The sequence below is a fragment of the Mobula birostris genome, chromosome 26 (assembly GCF_030028105.1).
Source record: "Mobula birostris isolate sMobBir1 chromosome 26, sMobBir1.hap1, whole genome shotgun sequence".
Lineage (NCBI taxonomy): Eukaryota > Metazoa > Chordata > Chondrichthyes > Myliobatiformes > Myliobatidae > Mobula > Mobula birostris.
In genome coordinates, this window is record NC_092395.1 from 47,044,174 (window position 1) to 47,066,468 (window position 22,295).

General features: G+C 45.4%; 1 protein-coding gene across 1 annotated transcript; it reads left to right on the top strand.

Annotated features, from left to right (window-relative positions):
- Positions 1-211: 211 nt before the first annotated feature.
- On the top strand, positions 212-15,205 carry LOC140188115 (interleukin-27 subunit beta-like). The gene is made up of 6 exons (XM_072244076.1): positions 212-293; positions 1,003-1,239; positions 6,756-6,873; positions 8,266-8,435; positions 12,300-12,463; positions 15,053-15,205. The coding sequence occupies exons 1-6, from the start codon at positions 212-214 to the stop codon at positions 15,203-15,205; spliced, it is 924 nt and encodes a 307-aa protein (XP_072100177.1).
- The last annotated feature ends 7,090 nt before the right edge of the window (positions 15,206-22,295 follow it).

Consider the following 22,295-nt stretch of genomic DNA (forward strand, 5'->3'; position numbering starts at 1 on the left):
AGAAAAAGGAAAACCAGAAAACCTGGAATAAGGAACAGGGAGCAGACCATGAACCGGAATCTGGACTTTATGGACCGGACCATGACACGTAATGGGAATGGGGAATGGTGAAGGAGAGCTTCTCGCTTTATCTTATATCTGTGATAATAATAAACCAAAACCAATCCCAACGCTGAGGTCTTCTGGCTGCACACAGGTCTCCAAACTGTACATGGAGCTACTGGTCATCCTTGGTGCTTTGGTGGTGCTGCTTACTACCAGTGGTACAACTGAGGGTCAACACATCCTGCCTGGTGAGTAAGTCTCCCAACCTATTTAATGGCTCTAACATAGACAGCCAAAAAGTTGAATTGTTCTTGTAGTTTGCATTCTTGCTGGGCTGTAGAGAACTGAGTAGGACTTCCAACCTCAGCAAGGTGGTCAGGTCACTCCCCTTTCTCAAAGACTCAACAGAAAGGAAGTTTGGCCAATCTGTGCAGACGGCTGATCAGACATACTCGTCTCTCCGTGCTGTGACTTCTTTGGGTTTCTCGCTGACTGAGATTCCGTGTGCTTAAAATCGCCATCAGATCAATAACTTGCCATCTAATCATTTATGTCTAGGTGAAAAATGTCCAGTCAGTGAGAAACCCAAACAACCCACAGCACAGAGATGGTAGAGAGAGCCAGGACATGTCCGACCAGCCTATTGTCCATTCTGGCTAGTGAATTAGAAAGGAAAGTGATTTACGACCACCTTGCCTACACACACTAATGCTGAAAGTCCCCTCACTTTTCTGTTGCACAGAAAATGCAACCATCATCGAGTATGATATTTCAGATCTTCAACCTGAAACATTGCCTACGTTTCTCTTCCTACAGATGCAGTTTGACTTTCTAAGTGTTTGCATCCTTCCCTGCTGTCATTCTAACTTTCCAGCCTTTGCAGTTTTTCTTTTTCGATTTTCTCTTGCAAGAACTGCTGATCTCCATTAAAGCTGGCGATTTCTGGTTGTGTTTAAGGTGTTGTCACACATTATGGGGAGATTGGGAGGAACATCACTCTGAGTTGCAACACCTCGTCCAGTGGATTCACAGAGTGGAGGTTGAATGACTCGCAAGTCATGGAGACTCCAAACATGAGACTAACAGGAAAGAATCTCACCATCTTCAATGCTGATCCATCCAAGGAAGGACTGTACAGCTGCCACAGCCCAGAGACAGGCAGCACTTACACAAGAGTCTCTTTACTGTTGGGATGTAAGTTCACAGATCATTGACTGAACACCACTTCGCATTCTGCCATTCTTTTATATTGACTATATCTCAGGATTTTCACACACATTATTCCCTGGAATCTGGGATATAAGATCATCAGGGGATGTGGGACACAGAAAGGTGAAAGCACAGTCTCTTTTCCCAGGGATGGGGTGTTAAAAACAGGAAGCAATACGTTTAAGATCAGAGGCGAGAAATTTACAAAGAACTTCAAGGGCAGCTGAATGAGCAGCCAGAAATAGTATTTGAGGTGAGCATACTGGTAACATTTAATTGCCCTCTGGATAAGGACATGGATGGAAGAGAGCTTTGGGCCAAATGCAAACAGATGAGACTAGCTTGCTGGGGCAACACATGGATGAATTGGAGAAGGGTCCTCCAGTCCTGTCAAAAGATGTCGGCCAAAAACATTGAATGTACTCTTTTCCATGGATGCTGCCTGGGCTGCTGAATCCCAGCATTGTGTGAGTTTCTGTACTGTATGACTCTATGGCATTAAGGGAACTCTCACTTACAATAGCATCTGGATAAACAATGTAAAGGACTGAGAGTCAGATTTACTGTACATCCTCCCAATATGCACACCTTCCCCAACTTACACTACCACAATATAGCCCTCCTTGATTTGCATTCCTCCCACTTAACAGTTCTCCAAAATTCATCTCCCCAGGTTACACCTCTTCCAGTTACACCCCTGCACTGGAGATCTCCTGAATTTGTACCATGTCACGTCATAATTTCGCACTATTTATGATCCCCAATATACCACCAGAGCTAACACACTCCGCACTTCACACCTCTACATTGTTCTGATTCTTGCCATCACCACTTTATACCTTCCATAAATTATTTCTCCCCAATTTACAATCCACCAATTTACAGTCCTGCAATCTAGACCCCAGTAACTTACACCCTCCTGATTAACACCATCGCCATGTTGCACCTTCATGATATATGCCTCCCCTCTTCCCAGTTTATTCTTCCATCACTAACACCGCCCTAGTTAACATCCATCTGATCTACTCCTCCAAACCTGTACAATACAGGGTCAGTGTATTGAGTGAACTGCAGATAGTAGTGAACCCAAGTGCAGAGTAAGGTCTAAAATTAACTTGGACTAGAAATAAACAAGACAACACAAATGATATCCAAGGGCAAAATCACAAATTGTAGTATTAAAAACAGAACTCCCACAATTAAGGACTGCAAAGCCTTTAAGTACAGACTTAGCAAGCAGGAATGTGGCAGGTAATAATTGGCCATCTAGTCTTAAAGGGACAGTGGCAGCTAGCCATACACTGGGGAACTGGATACCTGTTGCAGTTCAGTCAGGACTGCAACAGAACCTCCCTCCTATGGTCGGCTCCTGATGGCCCAGGGCATTAAGGATGGTGTTGGTGAAAGTCCTCTATCAAGTTGGGGTCCAGGACGACTTCTGAAGGAATCCAGCTTCTTTCTGCTGGGCCATATCCCTCCCAGTCCTCAAGGTACTGCTTTTTATCTTGAACAAAGTGGGTGTACAAAAGTTGCTGGACTATGTAGGCGGGCTGTCCCTTGACAATTTTGGGAGGCAGAGGAGGTTTGGGAAGTGGAGCCAAGGGGCTGGTACTGAAGGGCTTGACTGTGGAATGTGAGGTGAATCCGCATTGTGTTTGGGGGCTGGTGCATCACAGGATTTTGGATGGACCAATGTAACAAGCGGCCAATTTTCTGGATTCAACCCCCATGGGAAGATCTCTAGTTGAGTACCAGACCCGGTCACCAGGAAGGAGTGCTGGTCCCCATCTTCTCCAGCATTTGGCCTGGTCCTGTTGCTGCAGATTGGCCAACACCATCTCTCTTGCCTCAGTCCATTCCTGGTGACATCTCAGGACCAGTTGGTCCACTGATGGAGCTCCCACCACTGCTTCCTGTTCAGGGAACAGCAGAGGATGGTATCCAAGCTGGCATTCACAAGGGGACATCCTGAAAGATGAATGCTGAAGTGTGTTGTGCCCAAGCTCTACACAGACCAGGTTGCCACTCCAGATGGTAGGGTTCCCTGAGGATAGACCTCAGAGTGTCCTGGTTGACCTCTTCATTTGCCAGTTGGTCAGTGGTTGGAATTTATACAACAGACTGGCAGAGAATCCACTGAGCTCACAACAGGCCTTCCAAAATCTAGAGGCAAACTGGTGGCCATGATTGGAAACAATGTCCTGGGGGAGAGTGTGAATCCTGAAGACATGCTGTAACATGAGGTTGGTGGTCTCTGAGGGTTGTTGGTAGTTTGGGAAGCAGCACGAAGTGGCAGTCCTCAGAGAATTGGCCTACGGTTACCATGAAAACTCTATTACCCAAGATGCTGGAAAACCAGTGACAAAATTCATAGAAACGTGGGAACAAGGGTGAGCAGGAATGAGGAGAGGCTGAAGCAGACCTTGAAGTTCTTTATTTTGTGCACAGACATCACACACTAAGACATATTCCTGGACACCTTTAATCATGCCTGGCCACCAGTAACATCTCTTGATGAACTCTAGGGTGCGAGCCACCCCAGATGCTCAGCCAGGTTTGAAGTGTGTTCCCAGTTGAATACTTCTGAATGAACAGGTTCAGGAACAAAGATACATCTGGGAGGATCATTACCTGGGTCTACCCCATGTTGCTCATGGGCTCGGTGCATTATGTTCCAGTGGGTTGGTGCCACACTCCAGAGCTGAGAATTATAGTTGAAGGATTCTCTTCCTCATTTGGTGTTTCAAACCGTTGAGAGAGGGTGTCTGGTTTTTGATTGTTTGATCTTGGTAAGTAAGTAATAAGGAAGTTGAACTTATCAAAGATTAAGAGCCACCATGCCTGCCTGGAATTCAGCCTCTTCGCATCCTGAATGTAGGCTAGGTTGTTGTGGTTGGACTATGCCACAAACAGATGCTTGGACCATTCCAGCCAGTGTTTCCACTCCTCTAGTGCCAGTTTTACGGCCAACAATTCCCGATGTCATAGTTTGCCCCCGTGGGAGAAAGACCTCTTGAGTAGAAGGCACAGGGATGCAGTTTGTGTTCTGAGGCACGTCATTGGGACAAGATGACCCCTACTCCCATGTTTGACATGTCGACCTGCACTATGGAAGGTAAGCTTGGGCCCAGTGGAACTAGGATAGGTGCAGATGTGAATTTTAAACCTCTGCAAAAATTGCCTCAGCCTCTGGGATCCAGCAGAATGACGGGCCCTATTCCACCATACTCAGGGCCCTAGTCCACCATACTTCTTGGTAACCCAACCTGGGAGATGTGGAAGGTTGAATAAACCCAAATGCCAGAGCTTCTTGGATGTAGTCCTCCATGGCTTTTCTCTCTGGGGCTGATAGAGAGTAGAGCCATCCCCGAAGAGCACAAGTACCCGGTAGCAGATCGATGGCACAGTCGTAGTCCCAGTGAGATGGTAGAATGGTGGCCTTTTTCTAGCTGAACACCTCCAGCAGGTCTGAATATTCTGGAGGTACTGTAGAAAAATCAGATGCACCGGAGTTAGAGGTGGAAGTTCAGCAGGTAATTCAGGAGGCATGTCAGAAAGTGTCTTGGGCCCCTTTCAGAGGCATATCTTTTTGCACTGATTTGGCCAGCCCAGATGACAACCAGGAATAACCCAGAATGAGGGGCATTTCTGGGGAGCGAATGAGATGGAGCTGGATTGATTCTACATGCCGGCCCATCTTGAGCTTGAATGGGGATGTTTGGTGCTTGATCTACTCCAGCACCAAAAGCACCCCCATCCAGCGCAGTGGCATTGAGCTGCTGGTTGAGATGCAAAAAGGGGATTTTTCAGTCTTCTGGCTTTTTTGCATAGCTCCTCAGAGGCTGGGATTAGCGGCAGTCAAGGAGGAGTCCTTGCCTGTGGAATAGGAGAGGACAGAGGATATTCATAGGGAGAGTCTCTTTAGAATAATCCCTTTCATTTATACCTTCTTTCCTTTAGTCGGTTATTGAGTCAAACTGCAGGTCCATAAGACTCTCTAGGTCTTCTACCAGGTCTCGGACTGCAAGGGTGTCCTTTAGCTCATTACTCAATCCCTTACGGAATTGAGCAGCTTGTGTTTGCAGATTGCAACTACCCTCTGTGGCCGAGCCATAAAATTCTATGGAATAATCAGCAGCAGACCGATTCCCCTGGCATAGCTTTATCATAGACCCATGTCCTCTAGCAGGGTGATAGAACACCCTCCACAAAGTCTCTGAAAAGAGGTCTGCACTGACACAGAGTGTGGTGGCCCAGGCAAGGGTTACGCCAGTAATGAACAGGATGATATAGGCTACCTTACTGCATTCTGACAGAACTCGGCTGGCTGTAACTCAAAGGCCAAGGAGCATTGTACCAGGAATTCGCAGCATGCTTCAGGGTTACCATCATACCCCTCAGGAGCCAGTAGGTGCAGCAATCCCTCACGAGTATAGAGAGTCTCCAGCTTGAACATGCCCAGAACAGGGAGCACCTCCAGCTGAACTGAGAGTTTCTGGAAAGTGGAGAAGATCTCCTGATGCATGTTGTCATGCCTGTCTACAGTTGCTCCCTGGTAGGCCAGTGCAGTTCACAGTCATTCATACACTGAAGGCTCAATAATACTGTAAAAAGAGAGTCATGGATGATGCTGACAACACAAACAAAATCCAAAAGTGGAGTCACATAGAGTAGTACTAGAGTACTACTCTAGTACCATAGAGTAGTAGAACTCTACCAATGGTCCGCATAAGGCCTTTAAGCACAGACTTTCCATGAAGGAATGTGGCAGGCAATTATTAGCAGTCAGAGTCTTAAAGGACAGTGGCAACTAGCCATATTCTGGGGAACTGGAGTGTCAAAACTTGGACGCCTGCCTTTGTTCAGTCAAGACCATGACAGAACTCCCATCCTATGGTTGGCTCATGATGACCCAGGCACTCAGGATGGTGCTGGTGAAAGTCCTCTATCTAGGTAGGGTCCAGAGTGTCCCAGGAAGGAATCCAGCTTCTTTCTTTCGGGCCATATCCCTCCCCATCCACAAGGTACTGGCTTTCACCTTGAACAAAGTGGGTATCCAAAAGCCGCAGGACTGTGTAGGCAGGTTGTTCCTCAACAATTCTTAAAGGGACCTCAGCAGCTAACCATACTCTGGGGAATCGTAGTGCCAAGACTTGGATGCCTGCCTCTGTTCAGTCGGGACCATGACAGTTTAGGTTAGGTGGGGAAAGATTCGAAAGGGACCTGAGGTACGTCCTCTTCATGCAGAGGTTATAGTGTACATGGACTGAGCTGCCAGAGCAACTGGTTGAGACAGGTACAGTAAGAACACTTCAGAGCTGTCTGGACAAGGACATGGAGAGGAATAGAGAAATGCAGGCAAATGGGGGCAGCTTGGTCAACACGAACAGAATCTGCTTGCATTCTGTGTAGGCCTGTGACTCTACCTACTGGATGCAGTAAGCAGAGCTGAGTTTGCATCTTGCCCTCTCTATGTTTCTGCTGTTTGTTCCTTTCTCCAGATGCCCCAGGAAAGCCACAGCTTCTCTGCCGCTCAGTGAGCTACCCATTGAACGTGACCTGTTTCTGGAAGCTGGAAAAAGCAACCAACCTTCCTACTGAGATTAAAATCATATTCAGGTGATGGATTTCCAATCAACTGGGGAGCAGTTTCCAAGGGCTGGGGTGTCCTCGATGTGGTATCATCAATTCAGAACTGCCCCAGGCAGGGAGGAGGTGTTGGGGCAACCTGTAGGGGAATGTTGAAGCATTGTCACGGGATAAGCAGGGCATTGCTGCATAGTTGGGAGGTGATCCTGAGTCCACGGGGTCCAATGGCCAGACTCTAATGTTGGGCCTAAACTCAAGGTCACCAGGCAGGTCTAAGTTCATAGTGCCAACGTGTGTTCAAGGTCCAAAGGCAGACCCCAGTTCTGCACTTGGGTCTGGGTTTGGAGGGTGAGTACTGGGCCAAGTTTGAGTTTCCAGGGATCAGTCAGAATCTGTGTCCCTTGGTTAAGGTTTTCAGAGACCTGTCAGCCTTTAATCCGTATAAACCTATGGGATGTCCAAGTATGGTCATGAAAGCATATGTGGGAGAGTACCCCATTCTGGGGGGTGGCAGTGGGTTGGGGGGGGTGAAGATGGAATAGTAAGACGGCTCTGGAGTCAACATAAGCCAGGGTTTAAGGGTTGGGACAACATTGTGGGCTGGAGGGCCTGTACTGTGCTGTACTGTTCTATGTTCTATGTTCTATAAACAGCAAGTCTGATGATCTGTGCCAAAAGATAGTAAAACTTAAGGTCTCTGATGTTAAATCCTGATAATAACGATAAGGAATAGATAAGATATTGATTACTGCTTTACATAGTTACTGGTCTAGGAAAACAAATCGAGAGTAATGCTCCAAATTAAGCCTTTACAACATGCCAGCAGGACATAAAGTTAAATAGTTGGAAGGCAAATTGAAACAGGTTTCTAAAAAAAAACTTCTCAAAGCCTGGGAAGGCTGAACAATGATTACAACTCTGTGTGGAGGTCTCTTCATTTGGGATCTGTAATGTGTCATTGGCAGGTTGGTCACTGAGTGGAATGGGACCCCTTGACCTTTCTTATCCCTGTCAAGAAGTGTTCCCTTCTCCAGGAACAGGACAGCCCTGAGCAGTGCTACAGGGGGACTGGGAAGGATGAAGCAAAATGTTCTGTGGCCAAGGATGTTATCCGCATTCAGATATGTGGGGTCCTCCCTCCTGGGTAGCCTTGGTCTCTCAGACCTGTGCTTGGACTAGTTCCAGCCTGGAGTGGCGAGTTATGGTCGACTTGCTAAATGTGCTGATTTCCTTTCAAATATTCTCTGAGAGAAGTGGGGCAGGACAGGATATTCTGCCTGGTTTACCTCCAGCAACGACCCCCAATACACACCCTGCCTTCACAGCAAAAGATTAGAATCTCATAGGGCCAAATGAACATGCAAGCTGTAAAGATTCCTATTCATTCTCACACACACAATAACTTTCCTGTATTTCTGAAAGTTATGAAACAGAACTTGTCAAAGCCTGCTTGAGCACAGAGACACTGCAGGGCAGTTGTACGATCAAGGACATCAAACTTTTCTCAAAGGTTCCCTACAAGGTGATGGTGACAGCAGGAAACCCCCTGGGATCCCGATACACCACGAAAGAATTCACTGTGGAGAAGATAAGTAAGTGGAAGAGACAGTTTGTTCCAGGGTCACGCATTGGAGTCTTGACCCATGGCTCATGTCTCTCTGATGAACACTTTTGCATGCAAATCCTGCTGTTTTGCTTTTAGAACAAGATGTCAGTACCTCCAGTATCTCTGTCTTTTTGTGTGTTTCCCCCTAGCTGTCAGTCTGTGGTTTTGTATTACCGTGTGTTCCTGTCCCCGCTCCTGCTCTACTCCGACCCCTGTATCACTGAGTACTCCGTCTCTCACCTGTTTCTCATTATTACCTGTATTGCTGCTACCTGTGTCTCATTGTGCTCCACCTATCATCTGCCTCTCTGTTTATTGTCAGTGTATTTCAGTCCTGTGTTTTCACCTGTTTGATGCCAGATTGTGCCAGTGAATTTTCCTGAGCCTTTTCTAACATTCATGTCTGTCTGTCGACTCTGCCTGTTTCCTGATTCTGGTTTTTGGAGTTCCCTGGATGTTTTGATCTCTGCCTGAGTTTTGATGCCAACTTTATTTGCACCTCGGGATTTGTTAATTAATATCACTATGTGCAGAATACTGGGTCTGTGATTGGATCCCTGCTCGAGCATCCTGACAGAATAATCTGGCCAGAATGGATCCAGCAGACCCTGGTTGTCCGCGAGCTGCCCTGGAACAACAGGGAGTGATGCTGGGGAGACCCCAGAACCAACTGGACTCCGTGTTCAGGGCAGTGGAGTCGCTTTCTGCCAATGTAGCCGATCTTGTGGCCCAGACTCAGTCACTCCAGCTGTCCCAGAGTGCCCACCATCATTCTGCAACTGCATCTTCTGCCCTGCCCTCCACGTTCTTGCATGCTCTTCCTGTCCAAGAGCCCTGTCTGCCTCATCCAGAAAAGTACTCAGGTGAGCCCAGTACCTGCCGCTCTTTTCGTTCCCAGGGCACCATCAGTTTTGAATTACAACCAACAATGTTTCTGGCTGATCGAGCAAAGTTAGCCTACATCATCACCCAACTGTCCAGTCGGGTAAGAGAATGGGGAACAGCCGTCTGGTAGGCAGGCTCCCCTTTCTGCAGTAGTTTTCAGTTATTTTCTGAGGAGATGAGAAGTGTTTGGTCACTCCAAACATGGGAGAGAGGTTGCCCATGAAATGCTGCGCATTCACCAGGAGTGCAGATCTGTGTCAGATTATGTCATAGAGTTCTGGACCCTAGCCACCTCCAGCGGCTGGAACTCGGAGGCACAGTACGACACCTTCCTGAACGGCCTCTCTGAAGACATCAGAGATGAGCTGGTCACCCTAGACCTTCCTGCCACCTTTGAAGCCCTGGTGGATTTGGCCATCCGTATTGATGTTTGCCTTCAGCAGTGCCACAGAGGGAGGGGTTCCAGAGGGTCCCTGGGGGCACTGGGTGAGTTCCAAGCTCCTCATCAGTCTATATTGCCCTGCCGTTTGCCTCCATCTACAACTCCCGTTCCAGAGCCTAAGGCTATGCATGTTGACCATACCCACTTGATGCCGACTGAAAGACAAAGGAGAATCAGCACCTGCTCCCGTCTGTACTGTGGCCAACCAGGATATTTCATCTCCACCTGCCCAGTAAAAGCCCAGCACTCACTAGTAGGACGAGGAGTATTGGTGAACGTGATCCCTGCCTGGACCTCAATGCCACTCACTCTTATACCTGCTTCTCTGGAGTGGGGCGTCCAAAGGCGAGCAGTCTCCGTCTTGGTCGGTTCTGGTGTGGAGGGGTGTTTTATCGATTCCGGCTTGGCTGCCCACTGGGGATTACCCACATCTGCTCTCGAGTCACCATTGGTGTCCAATGCCTTGAAAGGTCAGAGACTGGCTAACATCACCCATGTCATGGCCCCGGTGAGTCTCAGTTTATCTGGCAACCATCATGAACAGTTAACCCTTTATGTTATTGACTCTCCTCAAGCTCCCATTGTCCGGGGCCATCCCTGGTTAGTTAGACACAGTCCCCATATTGACTGGCTCAGTTGCAAGATTGTAGGCTGGAGCCCATTCTGTCACTCCCACTGCCTCTGCCATGCTCAAGCGTCAAGCTGACTGCCATTGCTCCAAGGCCCCATGTTGTTGCCAGGGACAGTGTGTGTGGCTTTCAACCTGAGACCTGTCCCTTAAGCTGGATTCCTGCAAGCTCTCCCTTCACTTCATTGGCCCCTTTCCCATTGCTAAAGTCATCAGCCCTGCTCATGCTCCCCTCCACCCCTGGCCGCATTCATCCCCCCCTTCCACGTATCCCGCATCAAGCCTTTCATGAGCCACCCCGTGTCCTGCCCCCAAACCCCCCACACGGCTCAACGATGGGTCAGAGGCCCTTACGGTGCATCGACTGCTGTACATTCGTCGCCGAGATCGTGGCCTCCAGTACCCTGTGGACTGGGAGGGCTATGGCCCTGGAGAGGTGCTGGGTCCCTGCCTGTAACATCCTGGACCCCCTCTCTCATCAGGGACTTTCATCGCCAGCACCCAGCTTGACCTGCCATGACGCCAGGAGGTGTCCATAGTGGTGGGGTACTGACAGTACCTCCAATTGAACTGTCTTTTTGTGTGTTTCCCCTAGCTGTCAGTCTTTGGTTTTTTATTGCCATGTGTTCCTGTCCCCACACCTGCTCTACTCTGGTCCCTGTATTACTGAGTACTCCGTCTCTCAGCTGTTTCTCATTATTACCTGTATTGCTGCCCCCTGTGTCTCATTGTGCTCCACCTATCATCTGCCTCTCTGTTTATTGCTCAGTGTAGTTCAGTCCTGTGTCTTCACCTGGTTGTTGCCAGATTGTGCCAGTGCGTTTTCCCGAGCCTTTCCAGCATTTGTATCTGTACTCTGTCCATCTGAATATCAACTCTACCTGTTTCCTGATTCTGATTTTTGGATTTCTCTGGATGCTTTGATCTCAGCCTGAATTTTGACCCCTTGGGATTTGTTACTCAGTTAATATCACTGTGTGCACAGTACTGCATCTACAATTGGATCCCTGCTTTAGCATCCTGGCACAAGATTAACTTTAGAAAGTTAAGTGTGATATTGGAACAATGTGCTCTGTAGACACAAAATCTGACGGCAGTACTTCAGTAAACAAGTTCAAAACAGGTGACTAAGTGCACAATGGTTCAGCAGGTAATGCTGCTGACTCCAGTGATCTGGCATCGATCCTGACATTGAGTACTGTTTGTGTGCTCTGATTTCCTCCCACATCCCAAGGACATGCCAGGTAATAACTGGCTGCTATAAGTTGCTGCTTGTGTGTTGGTACATGAGAGAGAGTGGGTTATGAGGAAACTAGGCTGAGGACGGGGTTGATGAGATTGTACTGAAAGCTGCCACAGACTTAATGGTTTCTTGTGTGCAATAAGGAAATGAGAGAGAATGTAAGATACTAGGTGGGACACACATTCCCATACACTGGGGTTACTTCCTAACCTGGTTAGAAAACCAGGATAACCTTCCTGCTTGTATTGGAGACATTGATGTTCACTTGGAATTCTGTTTAATATCTTACCTGAATGACTGCACTCCTGGCAGTGTGGCACTCCCTCAGTCTGCACCCTGTGTTGTAAATATTCTATAATTCCAGCATGGTTTGTTAGGTTTTCAAATTCCACATGTCAGAGGCAATGCCAGTATTTAATGCCAGTCTCTTCAAGGGTAATTGTAATGGGCATTAGGTATCTGTACAATGAGCAACCTACACATTTCATGTGTGTACAAAATGCTATCTCAGAATTTCAAGGCATAAATTACTTTAGCAGAACCCTATGTGACAAATATTTCAAGCTAAGCAAAAGATTTCTTTATACTCAGTATTGTTACATCAAAGGGAATAGCTTTTGTCAAGAATCTTAAATGTGTCTTTTGCCCCTAGTTAAACCAGACCCGCCGACTGAAGTCAGTCTTTCTCCAATAGCAAATCAGCAGAAGAAGCTGCTGCTACAGTGGAAACCTCCTGCAACCTGGCCCAATCCCCAGCTCTTCCTGCTGAAGTACATCATAAAATACTGGAAAGCAGGATCCAACACACCCAGAATGGTAAAGGCAATATTTTCTGTCATTAGGTAGATAATATGGGAAAGAGATAGCACAGCAATGTCAATGACATCCACCTAAATGCCCAACACCGCACTCCAGAACATGTACTCTATTGAAATCTGTGTGATGGGAGCAGATCACTAGTGACAGGAAACTATTCAAAGATGTAGTCAAAACTTCGTTGAAGAAATGCACTATGGTCAATGATCTCTGTGAAGCTTTGATGCGTAACCGTGAAAGTGTGGAAGAAGCATTGCGGACCGTATAAAACCCAAGGCTGTGCATTGAGGTCACGCAAGAAATAGACATTCATGGCAGAATGAAGGAGTTTGGTTGAGCAGACCTGTAGAAGATGTGTTAGCTCTAGGAAATCAGCAGCCACCGTCTGGGAGTTCTGAATAGCCTATGAACAGGTTCAGAAGAAATGTTGATATCCAGAAACTGATAATACCTGGAATTGCAGTAAGGACTTCCTCACTGGTATGTCCCACTCACCTCCAGCTCCTGCTCACCTCTAACTGTGATTGTCGAGGTCACTGAGGCAAAAACTCTCACACATCGGGATGTCTGTAGGATGGAGCTAGCACTGGTCATGACGTCTCCCACTTTGTCTCCAACTGTTGAATTAGGAAGCAGTTGTCCATTCCAATACTGCGGGACAATTATTGCATCCAGAGGCTTTGCAAGGATTGTAGACATCCCCATCTGTAGATATTGAATCATTCTGCTCTATGATTGCACATATGCATCCAGAAATGTATTGCAACTGGAAGGGATTCTACTCCCTCTGTGCTGAGTGGTGCGGTGAAAATAGTTCTACTCCATGGTGGTATCCTGGCCATCTGCTCAATTACCAACATTACCACCACCACAACAGTGTGAAGGGTGGATACTGGGGGATGGTCTCTCTGGTAATGACATGACTCTCGATCCTATCCACAAACAGCACGTGTAGGTAACCTGCTGAGTGAAATGCCACAGTGCAAAGCCCAACATAGCAGCTCCAGTTTTCCAGTGTCCACACAACAGCTCTGTTGTCCTAGCCACACTGCAGTGTCGGCAGAGCAGGTCTCAATGGCCACAGTCAGTCCATTATGACGGAAACATCTCTAGCTCCATCACACCAAGCACCAGCGTTCCCTATGGCTGCATGCTCGATCCAGTTCAAACAGAATCAAGTTCGCTGATGACACAACAGTGGTTGGCCTCATCAACAGCGGTGATGAGACAGCGCTCAGAGAGGAGGAGCGGCTGGTAGAATGGTGTGAGCACAGCATCTTGAGTCTCAACATGGACAAGGCCAAAGGAATAGTTGTGGGCTTTAAGCTGACAACTTCTCTGCACGTAGATAGCTCCTTGGTGGAGAGATTTAGTAGCACCAAGTCTCTGGGAGTGCACATAACAGACAATCTTGCTTGGTCCCTCAACACCACCTCTTTGGTCAAGAAAGCACAGCAGCGTCTCCACTTCCTGATTGAGGGAATTGACGCTCCCCACCACCCCCCTCATCTTAACCAATTTTTTTACAGGCGCACCATTGAGTGTCCTGACCAGCTGGTATGGGAAATGAAAGCATCTGACTACGTCCCTGCAAAGGATTGTGAGGACTGTTGAGAGGATCAATGGCCTTTATCTTCCACCCATCCGAGATATCTATCAGGAGTGCTGCTTATGCATGGCCCTTGGCATTGTCAATGATCCCACCGTCTGTACAGAGATCTTTTTGACCCTCTACTGTCAGGCAAGAGGCACAATGCCATGACAATAGGACATAAACTGTTAGGATGGGAAATAGCTTCTTTACGCCTGATCGTAAGACCACTGAACTCCCTCCCAACAGCTGGGTCTCTTCACGTATGACGTGCCATTAGCATAATACTGTTTAATTTTTAACATGTTGTAAGTGCACCTTATTTGTTAATTTACTAGTGGTAATATTACTTTATATGTTATGTGTGTGTGAGGTCCATGTACAGTACCGTGGTGTGCCTGAGAGGAACGATGTTCTGTTTAGCAGTATACATGTGTATGGTTGAATGACAATAAATTGAACTTGAGTGTTCATGGACAGCTCCATGCTGCACATTCTCCACCGCAAGAATACTCCCTTTGTCAGTACCTTCTGAGCAAGAGGAGGAAGAAGCAAAAGGAGGTGTGAGAACATAATGTAGACCTAGCTAATCAGTGACAAATTCATGCAACGAAGCCATAGACAGGGACAGTCCCAAACCCCATTCACCAATAGTCACCTGACGTGGCTTCCCTCTGTTAGCTGACCAACATAGTTACCGACTTCAGTGGATCAGTCTTTCTGCTGTTCTGTCTCCCACTTCCCTTTGCCAGTTAAGTTTGTCCCAACCCCATGCAATCTTGGTTCCTTTTGTCTTTGGATAGCAAATGATTAGCTGTTATACAGTAGATCAGTTTGTGGTAAGGTGGCAACTTTGTGTGAGAATGCTCTCGTGCCTCCATTGTCTTTGTCAGTTTATTATCCAGGATCTTCTCCTCATTGGTAGTATTTATCAGCTTGATCGTGACCCTATTTCTTATTTTAAACTTCGGATAAATTCATTATTTTGTGTCCCACAGATTGAGATCGGCAATCAAACCACCTACACCTTGAGCGGCTTGCGATCCAGAGCCTTGTATTATGCAGCAGTTGCAGCAAAGGATTTTATCAACAATGGCCAACACAGTGAGTGGAGCCCGACCGTCTCTGCACAGCTGTGGTCCAAAGGGTGATGTGGCTTTCTCCCGATCTGTTTATTCCTGCTGTTAACTTGTTTATAATCACACCTACAGCCTGGAAGAGCAGCTGTGCAGGCCTGCAGCATTTACCTAAGAGTAATTACCAAGTAAGGCATAGTCCACACTTGTTGGAGCATCTCTTTTTTTGTATAATAAACTTGTCAATATCCCAGTATTGTTACCATGAGTGATGTGTTTGTGAAGAACCCTTATTCATTCCACAAAAGCTCAGGCAGGGGATGTAATCGTGAAGTTTAGTGCACTCTGTCCTTCACAAACATCAGGACCTTCTATTTCACAAATAAGGGTACTCCTGTAAAGATTCTGTCCAACCTGTGGCTCAGTTAATGCAGTCTGGCCAGTTTCGAAACCCTGCTGTTATCAAATTGTAAGCATAAAGGTCATTTTGCATTATTTGTTCACACCCTATCAAAGAGAATTTATTTGTTCTACCCATTCCTTTCCCCCATCATCCCTATTTCTGAACACCCACCTACCTACACTCTTTCCCAGTTCTGCAATGGCCCAATGCTGACAAGTCAACTGTTTTCCTTTCTGCAGAGGCTGCTCCACTGCCGAGTTTTCAACATTTTCGACTTCCATTTGAAAGAGCACCAATCTCAGTGCTGCCCGCTCATATGAAGCTGTCAATCCAAAAATAAATTGTTTATTCCCATTTTCTAATTCAGTGGATTCTAGTTAATTGGGCTATCTGTTAACTGTGGTAGCTGCTTATTTGGGACAACTCTACAAACTAGTTAAGAACACAAACTAATCAAGAAAATAGATGGAAAATGCTGGTGAATGCAGTAGGCCAGGCAGCATCTACAGGAAGAGGTACAGTCGACGTGTTGGGCCCGAAACGTTAACTGTACCTCTTCCTATAGATGCTCCCTGGCCTGCTGCATTCACCAGCATTTTTTGTGTGTGTTGCTTGAAATTCCAGCATCTTGGAATTGTATTTCCTTGTATTTGCAAAGAAAATAGATGGGATTCTTTTTGTTTATTTGGGACACTATGCTGCCTGATTAGTACAGGACTGTTGCCGAACAGTTCATAACTAGCTTCAGTCTAATACACTTGTGTCGCACAACACTGTACTTAAAGCAAACAGATTTTAAATAGTGTCAGTTGGTGTTCAAAAGTTTTTGTCACTGATAGTTGGCAAGAAATAAGCAGTGAGACAATTCCAGACTGTCTTGCTCACCACAGTTTCAATCATTCAGGGTTGGCAATGCCAGAATCGGCTGGGAGTGAAAATGAAACAATTTTACTACTTCAGCAAGTTAGGAACTATGAAGAATGTTACAATGAAAGTGAGGATTTGGAGGATGCAATCATTGAGACCATTATATGAGCAGTCCATTATCTGCAATAGGTGTCTGAGCTGATTCTGTTCATTTAGTCAAACAAAAGAACTTGGCAGCATACACTGGATGAATTCTTCCATTGTTAACTACCTGGTACACTGTTTTATAGTACTGAGAGGGGATCCAGGAGTGCCCCTATTAGCTGTTTGAAGAGAGACAGAGAGAGACATTCATCATTGATGGTTTGTTTTGAAAGGAGAGAGAGAGACGAAGATTGACGGTTGGACTGACATGGGAGTTAACTTTGGAGTTTTACTTCAGAGATAAAAACTGAGCAGTTGGAAGGTTGCTGTGGTGACTAACAGGACATTACTGATGTTACTTCCAAGGACTTGTTGTCTGCTCACGTTTCTTTGCAGACAAAGGAAGGAGGGACTCTTTGATTGACAGGTGATGTTCAGCCTGGTGGGATAAATGGGAGGTCAGATGATACGGACCTCAGACACATGATCGGGACACTGAATGAGCATTGTTGTGCCCGCAGAGAAAATGGGTTTTGGAGGATCGATTCCAAATTGCTATTCCAGCGGTGAAGGAGAAGGGGTTGATTGGTGGGGAGTTGTCTATGTATCCACCCTTGCCGGGGTGATAGCTCCACCACAGGAAAACCGGACCCCTGGTAACAGTCACAGTCGGTGACTTGTAAAGGATTTCGGAGGACGACAAGAAGATCGACTGCAACAGCTCACCTGAAGACTCATATCTCTCTCTCTCTCTCTCTCGCTCTCTCTACCGCTATTCAACTACATACCCTGAACTGAACTTTTACTCAACACCGTAAGACTATCTTTTTGCCCCAGACTTAAAGAAGCTTGCTTTTCATACATATATTTTCACACTTACTGACTTGCGTACATATATATATTCATTGCTAACCTGTGTGAATTATTTACTTTGATATTTCTGTATTGCGTAGTTACTCATAAATATTATTAGTTGTTAGCAATACAGGACTCCAAAGTGGTTTCTATTTCTGCTGGTTCTTTATACCCGTCACGGGGTATGTGACAGTACTGTAGTGGTATTGCTATCGTTCTGATTGGTTCTGTATTTCATTTAATAAATTGTTACTCAGTCAAATAGTAGTTTGCCTTTTTTAATACCTTTTTTACTATTGCCATGAAACTTTGGTTATTTGGGGCAGCTGCTTAATTGAGCCAAAATGTACTGGTCCTGTTGTGTCCCAATTAGCCAGAATCCGCTGTGTATGTCCCAATCCCCCGAGACCACATGCAACAATTCTTGTGTGCACCTGATAAAATAACTTTCAAAATCCAAAGTTACCACCTGCTCTATTATGCAATTTCAGTTTTTATTTTGAATTTGCAGTTCTCTTGCTTTTCCTTTACCCTTCATACCTGTGCAATTTAGTTTATTTTAAGAAGATAGAAACAGGAGCAGGAGTGGAGAGCATTCAGCCCTTGTTCCTGCTTTGCTTTTCAATGAGGTCAACAAGATCTCAGCACCACTCTCATATCCCCTCATTCCATTAATATCTTAAGACTTTTTTTTAACCGTGCCCATGGTCTGATCTTTATCAAATTACGGTATTGTTTTGCACTGCTGTAACTATATGTTATAATTATGTGGTTCTGTCAGTGTCAGTCTTTGGTTTGTCCTGTTTTTCTGTGATATCACTCTGGAGGAACATTGTATCATTTCTTAATGCATGTATGCATTTCTAAATGACAATAAAAGAGGACTGAGTGTTCTCACAATCTAATCTAATCTAAAAATCTGAATAATATACTTGGGGAGTGAGTCTCTTGGGCAGGTAATTCTGAAGCTGCTTAATCTTTGAATGAAGAAAACTCTTGTCATCTCTGTTCTGATTGGTTGACCTTACTTTGAATCAATGACTTTGGTACAAATGCCAGAGCCAAAGGAATCATCTGTCTATTTATCCTGAAGCTCAAAATTCTAACTCTCTGTTAATCTTGATCTATTTACCTCTTTATAAGAATGATTTGCTGTTCTTGCAGTAGATGTAATGCAGGTTAAGGGAGATCTATTCTAGGCTTTAGGAGAGGTTTTACAAGTTTTGATTGTGTTTTTGTGTTTAGACCATCTGCAGCTATAGCTCAGCAACAACCCCCCAGTCCCTGGCAGGGGTGGGGAACCAATGGCATTGGTGCAATCTCACAAATTTTGTTGGCACATGACATGCAGTGCTGCCCTTCAATTCCTGAAACCCATCCATCATAAAAAGTTGCATAATTATTGTCAGTACTGTCAAATGATGCAGTGTATGATTTTTTTACAACCTGAGAGCAGTGAAATGTTTTCACTGGAAATGGCTTGTGCCGGCTAGACAGTTGTGAGAACACTTGATATCGGATGATACATTCTGAAACCCTCACAGATATAGTGTGCACGTCAGTATTTGGATAGTAAATCATTACAATAATAATGCTACTAGGAAATGATCTTTTTCAATTATATTTTCAAAAGATTAATATTAATAATTTTTGAACATTTTCTAAAATGCTTCATTTATTTCAATCTGTCTCTATTATATTTTGATTAATAGTAAAATGAATATATGTAAATATGCAACAGGACTCATCCTTTTTCCTTAAACATGTCCATAGTTATCGTTACTAGTTCATTAATCAGTGATAAATCTGCTCAAAATAAACATGGCATGCGGGAGAACCTTTTGGAAGATTATCACTAATTTGCGTGCATGCTCTCAAGAAGCTTCACCACCCCTGCCCAAGGGTAAGTGGACCCCACTCAGAGTCATAGTATTATACAGCACAGGAAGAGGCCATTGAATCAACACTGACCAGCCAGCTCCCACTTACGCTAATCCTACACCTACCCATTTTATTCTCATCCGCTCCTCCCACATTCTACCACTCATTACACACTAGGGGCAGTTTACTGTGGCCAATTAATCTCCTTCCATCCCAGACATTTGGGATGTGTGAGGAAACAGGAGTGCCCAAGGGAATCCCAAGTGGCCATAGGAAGAGTATGGAAGAGCCATAGAGACGGGGTCTAAGGTCAGGATTGATCCTGGATCCCTGGAGCTGTGAGTCAATGGCTCTACTGACTGTGTCACTGGATCACGAGTCACTCGGTGCTTGAGAATGACTTTCAGAATCTGCCCCAGTTTTCATTCAGTAACTGAGTGAGTGGTGGATTAGATGGTATCTCTGTGCAATGACTCACTACGGACTGACCTAGCTCTGATCAATCTCACTTAACCCCTTCCATCTACGCTTGGATTGAGCATTACACGAGGATTGGCACATACGCTTGTTCCATGTGGCTAGTTAGTGCAAACACAACCTGTGGCAGGAAGTGGCTGGTAATACCAACATTTGGACAGAACAGTGCTGGTACCTGCCCCAGTCTGGAGAACAACAGTCTTCAATGCACAACACTGAAACAGCTGGTGCTATATAAAAGAAATTCAAGGCATGTTTTAGTTTGATTTGGGATTTAATAACAAGGGATCTTGTTCTGTCTTCTGGACCATGACCTGGAAATGCTTTATCCCACTGTGTCAAACCATTAGCCAAGGGTCTGTGGAACTTATAGAAATGTGTCTGATCTCATCACTAATTAATTTACCAGCCCACACATTTTTGGGGTATGGGAGGGGACAGGAGTACCCATGGTTGCAGGGAGAATGAGTAAACCCCACAAAGAATGCACCAGGTTTGAACTTGGATCTCTGGTGCTCTAACTGCTCACCATGGTTTATAGTGAGGCCACTATAGAGGCAAATCTTCCATTTTAAATGTAAGTATAAAGTAACCTTTCCATGGAGGACATTCTCCTCATTTCTACAAGCAATGTGATGGACCCCTGTCTCACCAAAGCCTTCGCGCTGCCAGTGAGGTGAATCTCAGCAGCTCACGTGTGGGACGTTCAGGAGGCACAAGCTATAGGGGCAGTATTGGCCCATTCATCCCATTGAATTCTGCTTCACATTCAATCAGGGCTGATCAGTCTCCTGCCTTCTCTCTGTAATCCCTGTTCCCTTAGCAATTACAACCTATCAATCTTTGTCTTAAATACACCCGGTGACTTGACCACCCTAGCCTCTGTGACAATAAATGCTGTGGATTCACTACCATCTGGCTGAGAAAATTACTTCTTATCTCAGTTTTACAGGGACATCCCTTTATTCTAAGGCTGTCCCCTTGGATCCTAGATCCTCATACTAATGGGAACATTCTCTCCACCTCAACTCTATCCAGCCTTTCAGTAATCAGTAGGTTTCAATAAGATCCCTCATCATTCTTCCAAACTCCATCGAACACAGGCTCAGAGACATCAATTGCTCCTCCTAATTCAAGCCTTTCTTCCCAAGATCATTCTTGTGAACTTCCTCTGAACCCACTCCAGGACCAGCATATTTTTCCTTAGGCAAAGGGCCCAAAATTGCTCACAATATTCCAAATGCAGTCTGACCAATACCTGAAAAAGCCTCAGCAGCTCATCCTTGCTCTTATATTCTAGCCCTTTCAAATTGAACGCTAACTTTCTTGTGGAGATGAGGGAGAGTCCACACAATGTATGTTCTACATAGTTGTTTCTGATCTGAACAAAATTTCTCATTCTTTCACTGGACTGACAGTCTCAGTATTAGTGTTTGGAATACAGATGGCTAGGGATTTGTTTCGATTGAAAAAAGGTGTATGCCTACTGCTTTCACCTTAACTGTTTATAGGCATGGAACGGGGTAAAGGCATCTCTGTGCTTGAGATGACTTTGTGGTCAAGTTCCTGAAGGGACAGGTAGTGTTGAGGAAATGATTTTATACAACTTTGGTTCGGCAACATTTGCAGTTGTGTGTGCTGTTCCGGTAGCCCCATTGCAGAAAAGATTTGGAAAGTTTGGAGAAGGTGCAGGTGCAGTTCACCAAAATGCTGCCTAGGTAAGAGGATATTATCTATAATGAGTACCTGAACAAACTTGGATAGTTTTCTCTGGAGTGCTGGAGGCTGAGAGGAGACCTGATAAATGTATGTAAAATTATGAGAGGCTTAAGTATACTGTAATAGATAATTGGTCTTTTTCTTTTTCCCAGGGTGAAATGTTAAAAACTACAGGGCATTGGTTTCAGGTGAGAGAGGGAAAGTGTAAGATTGATGTGTGGGGCGTGTTTTTTTTACACAGAGACTATTAGGTGCCTGAAGCACTGTGCCAGCGGAGGTATTTCAGTAAATATGTGTGACTCCGATCCTCATTATCTGAATAGCACTTGGTCTCCATGTAACACAGCTTCAAACCTCCTAAAAGAGAAAGTATTTGCTTTGCTCAAGAGTAGTAACACACTGAATACAGTCTGTGTGATGGCTCCTCTCCACTTGTCTCTATGGATTCCTGCAAACAGCACACCATGGCAGCTGAATGATGAGCAGGAAAGGTTTCAGAGTAAAATTCATGCTCCATGCTTGGTACAGGCTTCCTGCTGAGACACAGGAGAGCAGTTCCCCGGGAACTGGTGCTGGGAACAAATTACAAATGATCTGAATTCACCAAATCACTTCAATTTCCAAAAGCACCAAACTGGAAGAGGGAGTGGGATCAGAGACAGGAAGTACAGAATGCGTTCACCACAGAATAAATGAAATAGATGGAGGACAGATGAGATTTGCTGCAGATTATTGTAACATACTACACATGGAAATAGAAGGTGAGGAGAGTCAGTGAACTGCATCTATGAAGAGTGAATTAAGTTGAAAGGGACACAA

What these genes read in the sequence shown, in the direction of transcription:
- LOC140188115 (XM_072244076.1), top strand. Translation starts at nt 212, where the DNA reads ATGGAGCTACTGGTCATCCTTGGTGCTTTGGTGGTGCTGCTTACTACC. An exon ending in AGTCTCTTTACTGTTGGGAT is followed by an intron (nt 1,240 to 6,755) that starts GTAAGTTCACAG and finishes TCCTTTCTCCAG; the next exon opens with ATGCCCCAGGAAAGCCACAG. An exon ending in GATCCAACACACCCAGAATG is followed by an intron (nt 12,464 to 15,052) that starts GTAAAGGCAATA and finishes TGTGTCCCACAG; the next exon opens with ATTGAGATCGGCAATCAAAC.